Here is an 8433-nt window from a genome sequence, read left to right on the forward strand (position 1 = left end):
CTTTGTTGTAGAGCAGAAACTAACACACCATTGTAAAGCAATTATACTCCAATAAAGATGTTAAAATAAATAAATAAATAAAATAATTTGGACAAATAAAAAAGCATATCTATGTATTTACTCCTTTCCTATAAAAAGGAAATTAGGCTCAGATTATTTGGATTACTTGAACAAGGTCACATAGTTAGCAAGCCCCTGGGTACACAGCCATAACCACTACCTCAGACTGCTTCCCACTACCCTTTATCTATTGGCACTACCATAAAAAGTCCTAAAGAAGTAGAAAAACAAGTATCTGGCTTCTGGTTACCTATGATCTAGCTGAAGAATCAGATAACATAGAGAACCATGTAACAAAATAGACAACAAAAGAGCCAAAAACTAGGTTTAGTGTTGAAAGATGGATTAGGTACTCTTTTGCTTTCCCAGTTGGTATAACATCAGGATCATTGGTGTAGAAGGAGTAGGGGTGAGCACTCATGGAGTAATGAAGAAAGTAACCAGACTTAAGTGGAGAGAACTTCTTGAGCAGTCGTAGGAGACAGAGGTGTATGTGGGAATCAATAACAAATACCATGAAGTAGCTTGTCTGCATAGCACTAACCACAGGTGCGTATTCATTTTTTTGATAGTTTGGTTAATGTCAGTTTTCCCTACCAGACAGTAAGCTCCATGAAAGTGGGAACTGTGTCAGAATTTTTTTTTTTGCTCCGTTGTATCCTCAATGCAAAGCACATTGCCTAACACATAGTGGGTACTCATTAAGTATTTGTAGAATAAATATATTAATGTGTAAATGTGTGAACAAATGAATGTTAAATGATAGATGAGGAACTTCCACAGTTGGCCTCGCATGTCAGATGAAGGAATACAGACTTGATACAGTTGAAAAAAGCTCCCATGGAAGCTCTTTGAGAAGGCTGGGGTGGTGGAAGTGGGAATGGAAAGGCAAACATAAGGGCTATTTCAACGTGGGAATCAATAACACATGCACTCTCTGTTGTGCACTCTCTATCCCAGCTGTCCCCTGATAGACATTTCTCTACCAGCTGCAGGCTCTGTCACGACACCAATTTAATACTGAAAGAATGTGAAGAGACTATGGACCAAAATAAAAAAGAATTATTTCTTAGTTCTCTGGAAAGCCCAACAGTAGTATACAGAAGTCTCATGGTCTCAAAAGTCTCCTTTCTCTTTCTTTATTTGTTTTCCCTACACAAAATAATACTTTTTTTTTTTCAAACAGCTCTGGTTTGGCAAAATTTAATTGCCTGTTTGGGATGAGGTCCCTGAAGCTCTCACAAGCGAATTATTTCCTTCTTCTGAAGACCAGAAACTTTGAACTGTACTCGTGAGATAAATGGTCTGGTAGCACTTTGGAACTTCAAGTTATTTAAGTTACTGAGCAGCTCATCAACTTTCTCCCTGCATTTGGAATTGAATCTGGAAGAGAATCAGACCCCAGACATCATAAGTATGCTGATGATGTAGGATTTATAGATTTGGTTCAGAGCAAAGTATGCTCCCAGAGATAGAGCTCTGGTGACAGCTTCCGGGTAAACATATATCGATGGATTCTTAACCTAGATCAAGAGAAGGGGAGGAACGGCACAATTTCTAAAAACCAAACTGCTCAATGAAAGGCAGGTTCTGGTAGTTATATTTTCTGGACAAGTGAGGAGTAACCAAACAGCTTTGCGCTTCAACTCCAGTTTAATGCTTTTGAAACGCCTGAGTCTATTGTCCAGCCTTAGTGGGCAGAGTAACTGTCATTAGATCTTTTTGCTGACCGAGGGATGCTCAGGACCTTGGAGTCTTCAGGTTGTATACTTTCACACTCTGGCACTGAAAATAGGTAGTGGAGAAAGAGTAGGAAACTGGGTAGGGTATACACAGAGCCCAGGACACTTCCTTGAAATCATCCAATTTAGTTTAAAGCCCTGGATGCAGCATGCTTTATTATCATTTCCCTCTTTTTAAAGAAAGTGACAATTTGGTTTAATTGTGTTCCAGTTCATCAAGATAAGATAACAGATAGATAAATATTGCCAAGAGGCAAAAGATGTCTAATCTAGCAGGTCGAAAATGGAAATAACCTAAGGGTCTTGATGCAAAGTATTCAAATGACCTCAATCGTCCTTGTTATAACTTCTCTAGGGAAAATAGAACAAAGATGTACATGAGTCAAAGGTCAGTGAAAGAAATGTTTGCCTAAGAAATTAAATAATTAAATAATTTAATAATTTAATCAGATACCATCACCAAGGGCTGCACATTAAAGTTTTTGGCAATTGTAATTTGATCTAACCAAAAACCTATTTTTTTTCTTCAGAGGTTTCCAGGCATTTGAGAGTTTGAGAAGCTGGGAAGGGTTTTGAAATCTCACCAGGAGAGTTTGCACGGAGATTGTCATGTTCCAAACCAGACAACTGTTGGAAACTTGATATTTTCAGCAGTCTCATTCTGCCCCACCTACTGGTACTTGAGAGGAACCTCCAATGGTAAGTCAGTAACAGGAAAATGCTCCAGTTTCTTTCATTCCCCCTCCCACTTTTTTTTTAACCTCTAACCATTTATCAGACATGGGCGACCTCCAGGAAGGCAAGAGGGCAGCTGTTAGTTGAAAGAAAAGTTAGGCTATATAAATAATTGCAGGCAACAAGACTAAGATGGGAAACATTCTAAGCCCAGTTTTCCAGGAATCTTTTAACGATAATTTTAGGATGAGACAATCAGCACTGCCTTGGAGAGCAGGGCCCAGACTAAATGATAAATAGGTCCCTCAGTTTAGATGCTGAGTTGCCTTTAAGTGTGAAAGGGAAGTTGTCATCAATTTTAATTCCATAGGTTCAGACACAGTACTAATGGAGGCAAGGTCATGGGTTCGATCCCAATCTCTATCAGTAAGCTTAACACCATTAAAAACAAGTCTTCCTGCAACCATAGACTGATCACCAATTTTTAATCAAATCGCTCATCAATTTATTCAGCTAGGCTCATGAAAGACTGAGGGATAGACTCTATAAACAATACCTCAATACTGGAGAAATAAAATACATCCTGCTGGTCATTAAGAATTATAGGTTCATATAAGGAGGGAAAACATTTATTTATCAATATTTAACAGCAAAATCAGTGTGTTTTATAGAGTTCTAGGAGCAACAGAGACTTTTAAATGGCATAATAATCAGCCACCTACTTCTATGCAAAACCAGTTCATCCTCCCATCTACAGCTTGTCCAACATCTTTTTAGATATTCTACTGTGAATGGCCCATATATAGGTAATTGGGAGTTAAACACAGACCACAAAGAAATTTAAGGTATGACTGTACTAACTTAAAATATAACAGGCTTCAGTGTATTGTTTCGTATAGCCATGTGACTCTCCTCTTTCTGCATTTTCCCTCTGTGGAAATGATTATCTCATTAGGTCTCTCACGATCCGAGGACACTCCTGTGAAGGCAGGTTACTATCTTCTCCCTCCCTTACATGTGTTTGACACTTCACAAGTGGCATACACTTTCACTTCCATGAATTTACCATTCTCATGTACTTAGCCTGTCTGAGAGGCTGAACAAAGTAGAGAACTAGACACACAGGGACAGGTTACTTGGACTCCAGGACAGGGAAGTGGGGGAATTGTAGAATCTTCTTTGCTAAAGACTCTTAAGGACAAGCGAGTCTCCCATTTCAAAGATGGTTAGAGGAACTTCATACCTTAGTAAACCCCTTCTGTAGCCCACATGAATTTCCAACAATGGAGGAAAATGTAGTAGATTCCTCATATTCTGAGGAGTGTTGAGTTTTGTTTTGTCTTCCTTTTAATTGAGGGAAATCAGAGAATCCTAGCATGTTAGAGCTAGAAGGGCTCTTAGAGATCACTTAGTTTAACTAGATTGCAAATAAAAATCTAAGCCAATGAGGGGAAGAAACTTATCCAGAGAAATAGGCAGTGAGAAGCAGAAGCTTCAAGGAAGGGATTAGAAGAAAAGGGAGAGTTAATCTCATGAAGGAGCACATACACATTAGGGGGTGCTTGCCATATAAACAGCAATATCTAGGGAAGAGGCAGATGCAAAAAGAGAGGCTGTCTTTCAATGTGGAAAAGCTAAAGAGTTCCATTCACACATTCATTCAGCAAATAATTCTTAAGCACCTTCCACGCACCAGGCACCATTCTAGGTTTTGGGCATACAGCAGTGACTTCACTGCTGAATGAACTGCGTATGCATTCTAGTTGAGAGAAACAATCAATAAACATAATTAATAGATAAAATATACAAGATGCTAGAAATAATAATTCTAAAGAGAATTGGAAAGGGGAACACAAAATGCCAGGGGCTAGAGATGAGCTTTTAGACAGGGTGGCCAAAGAAGAACTGACTAAAAAGCTGCATTGTGAGTAAAGACCTGAGAGAAGTGAGAAGGTAAGTCATACAAGGACCTTGGCTTCAGAAATACGGAGATCAAAGGCTCTGAGAAGGGGATGTGCCATGAGTGTTTAAGGAACAGTGAAGAGGCCAGTGTGACTAGGACAAAGTGATCAAGGAAAAGAGTAGTAGGAACAGAGGTCAGAGAGGTAAAGGGGAGGCAAACCATGTAGTGCCTGATAGGTCACAGTAAGGAGGTTGGAGTTTAATTAGGCTGAAATGAGAAGCTATTGAAATTTTTTAATGGAAGAGTAACCTGATCTGACCTACAATATAGCTGAATCATTTGAACTGAATGGAGGCAAAGCCAGAAACAGGGGAACCAATAAGGAAGTTAATGACAAAATCCAGGTGAATAATGACAATGACTTGGAATAAGGGATGGCAGTGCAGGTGGCAAGAGGAGTAGTTAGATTCTGAATAATATCTGTAACAGCCCAGGACTTTATACGTTCATTTATTCATTCGATATCAGTTCCTTATGATGCCCCAGGCACTGTTCTAGATACTAGGGATAAGCCAGTAAACAAAGCAGACAAGGTTCTGTTCTCAATAAATTTACATTCGAGTGGGAGACAAGTAATCGAGTAATACAGGAGTCCCCAACCCCTGGGCTGCAGACCGGTACCGGTCTGCAGGCCTGCTAGGAACTGGGCCGCACAGCAGGAGGTGAGTGGCGGGCGAGCAAGTGAGGCTTCATCTGCTGTCCCCCATCGCTCCCATTACCGCCTGAACCTTCGCTCACATTACTGCCTGAACCATCCCCCCACACACCCCGCCCCGTCCGTGGAAAAACTGTCTTCCAGGAAACCGGTCCCTGGTGCCAGAAAGGTTGGGGGGCGCTGAAGTAATAAACAATCAAATCATTAATGTAGTTTCAAATATTGGAATGTGCTATAAGGAAAATTAAGCAGCGTGAGGGAAAAAAGAGTGATGAGGGTGAGACGAGAGTGACTTTTCAGGTAGGCTGGTCACTCCTTACCACTCATACTTTTAGAAACATCACATTAGATTTTCACATTGCTAACTGGGGCTCAGCAATCACAACACGGAAAACACCAGAGAACCTGGAAATGTAACTCCAACCACAGACATTAGCAGAGGGTTTTCATAGACCTCAATGGTCCCATGACATACTGTATTTACATAATATCAGTTCAGATCAAAGAAATACTTGGGGACTTCCCTGGTGGTGCAGTAGTTAAGAATCCGCCTGCCAATGCAGGTGACATGGGTTCGATTCCTGCTCCAGGAAGATCCCACGTGCCGCAGAGCAACTAAGCCCGTGCGCCACAACTACTGAGCCTGTGCTCTAGAGCCCGCGAGCCACAACTACTGAAGACCACGTGCCTAGAGCCTGTGCTCCGCAACAAGAGAAGCCACCGCAATGAGAAGCTTGCACACCACAATGAGGAGTAGCCCCCGCTCGCCACAACTAGAGAAAGCCCACGCATAGCAATGAAGACCCAACGCAGCCAAAAATAAATAAATAATTTTTTTTTAAAAAAAGAAAGAAATACTTGGCAGGACTCTAGGACAAGCACCGTGGTAGATACTAGCACAATGGGAAAATGGAGGTATGAACAATCTAGGAGTGACAGACAGACAGAAAAATAGGCAATATTTTAGCTAAGACTATCAGAAGGTACCCTCTTGGTGGAGATTAGTAACTCAAGCTGACAGAGGTTCAACCATCTCTATGAATCAGATTTGTCTTGGAAAATGGAGAACGAGTGAGAGAAGCAGGAAGATGCCCTCCTTTTCCTCTCTTCTTCCTTGGAAAAAAAATGATACTAAAAAGTATCTGGCAAAAGTGGGTTGCAGAACTTTTCATGTAACCATTTCAAAAGGATGGGGAATTTGCTGTTTTCCACAGGAGGGAGTAGATTTTTAGCTTTGCCTCTGTTTCCATTATAGATATCTCATTTGTATTCTTATATCTTTTGAAGAGGACAACGAGAATGATCCTGTACACCCTAGTTATTTCCAACTTTCTCATACCATCCCTCCATCTTTATTCTCATTCTTTCAGGTAAAATTAGGCAACTACATTGGCACCCATCCAGTGAATAGTGGCAAGTGGGAAGAATGGCCATGGACAATGCTAGAGCAGTATTTGAGTTTCTTCTTATTGGAATCTCGGAGAGTCACTTTTTTCACATTGGTGCTGATAACTTACCTCAGAACATTATTGGGGAATGGACTTATCATCTTTCTTATCCACATTGACCCCCATCTCCACACTCCAATGTACTTCTTCCTTAGTAATCTGTCTTTCTTAGACCTTTGCAGTGGAACAGTCTCCATGCCCCAGGCCTTGGTGCATTGTTTCTCTACCCATCCCTACCTCTCTTACCCACCATTGTTTGACCCAAATAAGTGTCTCCTTGGTCTTGGCCACAGCAGAGTGCCTCCTGCTGGCTGTCATGGCCAATGATCGTGTGGCTGCTATCAGCAATCCCCTGCGCTATTCTGTGGTCATGAATGGCTCGGTGTGTGTTTGGCTGGCTGCCACCTCATGGGGGGCATCACTTGTGCTCACTGCCATGCTCATCTTATCCCTGCAACTTCATTTCTGTGGGGCTAATGTCATCAACCATTTTGTCTGTGAAATTCTCTCCCTTCTTAAGCTGGCTTGTTCTGATACCAGCCTCAATGAGCTTATGATCTTCATCACAAGTATTTTCCCTGCTCCAACCCTTTGGGTTTGTTCTCCTCTCCTATGTCCAAATTGCCACTGCTGTTCTAAGGATTCGCTCAGCCCAGGGTAGGCTCAAGGCCTTCTCTACCTGTGGTTCTCATTTGACTGTGGTGGCAATCTTCTATGGGGCAGCCATTTCCATGTATATGAAACCACAGTCCAAGTCATCCCCTGACAAGGACGAGTTTATCTCAGTGTTTTATGGGGCGTTGACACCCATGCTGAACCCCCTAATATATAGCCTGAGGAGTAAGGATGTTAAAGGGGCAATGAGGAAAGTTATGGCAAAAAGGGCATAAGCCTTCTTTGCTTCTAAACTTCTAAAATAACATTCAGCTACATCTCCATCGACAGAAAAAAACTGTTTAAAACGTCTGACTTTACCCTTGGTAGAGTAGGTGATCATTATATGAGAAGCTAAAGGAAGTGCGCCCACCCCAAAGTATTATTCTTACTGAGACTTGAATTTCCGTTACAGGCATGTTTTTTACTCTCTCTTTACATATATTAGTGGTCGGTCACCTGTTAAGTTACTCAACTTCAGGTAAATAAATTTATCAGAATCATTTCCTCACTGACAGAAGAGACCTAAGCAGCAAGAGAATCTCCTATGACTGTTAGCAGGAGGCGAGGCATAACTGAAATTGGAAAATAGGACAAAGAAGGGTGTAATAAAAGGCCAGAAGACAAATGTCAGAAATTTTACAACTTTACTGAAGGCAAGCCCTGTTGTGAAAGCACAATCCCTTACTCTACTTAACCTCAGAATCATGAGAAAATTTTATCATAGACATTTCCTACATTAGTGTAGAGTGTTTCATTTTTTTCTTTTTCTTTTTCTAAACTTCTTTCATATATATTATTTCATTCTGTATTCCTAATATCTCTGTAAAATTGGTAAGAAAAGTCACCATAATCCACCCCTCACGTTAAGAATGAGAAAAAAAATTGAATGAGTAAATCACTTATCAAAATAACATAATTTTCAAATAAATGCAACATTCATTCAAATTCCATCTATTATACATTTTTTCTAAATTATGGTATTCTCAGCCACTGAAACCATGTTTTAATATCAAGAAATAAAAAATATTTAGAAAAAAATCCAAGTGATTTAAATCTTTAATTTATTCATTCAACAAATATTAACTTTCTACTTTCAATCAGGAACTAGGTACTAGGTGGTGCCAGGGCAAGTTTCATACACTATGCAAAACATTTCAAATTAACATCGTGAAATAAAGTTAAATTGGTGAAATCAATAAAGTTTTACAGGAGAAAACAATAGAGCCTTCAGGC

The 8433-nt window shown here is 40.4% G+C and overlaps 1 protein-coding gene across 1 annotated transcript; it reads left to right on the top strand.

Moving 5' to 3' along the window:
- Nucleotides 1-6521: 6521 nt before the first annotated feature.
- Nucleotides 6522-7433, top strand: LOC112066117 (olfactory receptor 13H1-like). Its single transcript, XM_024128073.1, is given in 4 exon segments — nt 6522-6574; nt 6576-6792; nt 6794-7119; nt 7121-7433. Coding segments are annotated over 4 exon segments (909 nt in total).
- The last annotated feature ends 1000 nt before the right edge of the window (nt 7434-8433 follow it).

This window comes from Physeter macrocephalus, chromosome 21, assembly GCF_002837175.3.
Source record: "Physeter macrocephalus isolate SW-GA chromosome 21, ASM283717v5, whole genome shotgun sequence".
Lineage (NCBI taxonomy): Eukaryota > Metazoa > Chordata > Mammalia > Artiodactyla > Physeteridae > Physeter > Physeter macrocephalus.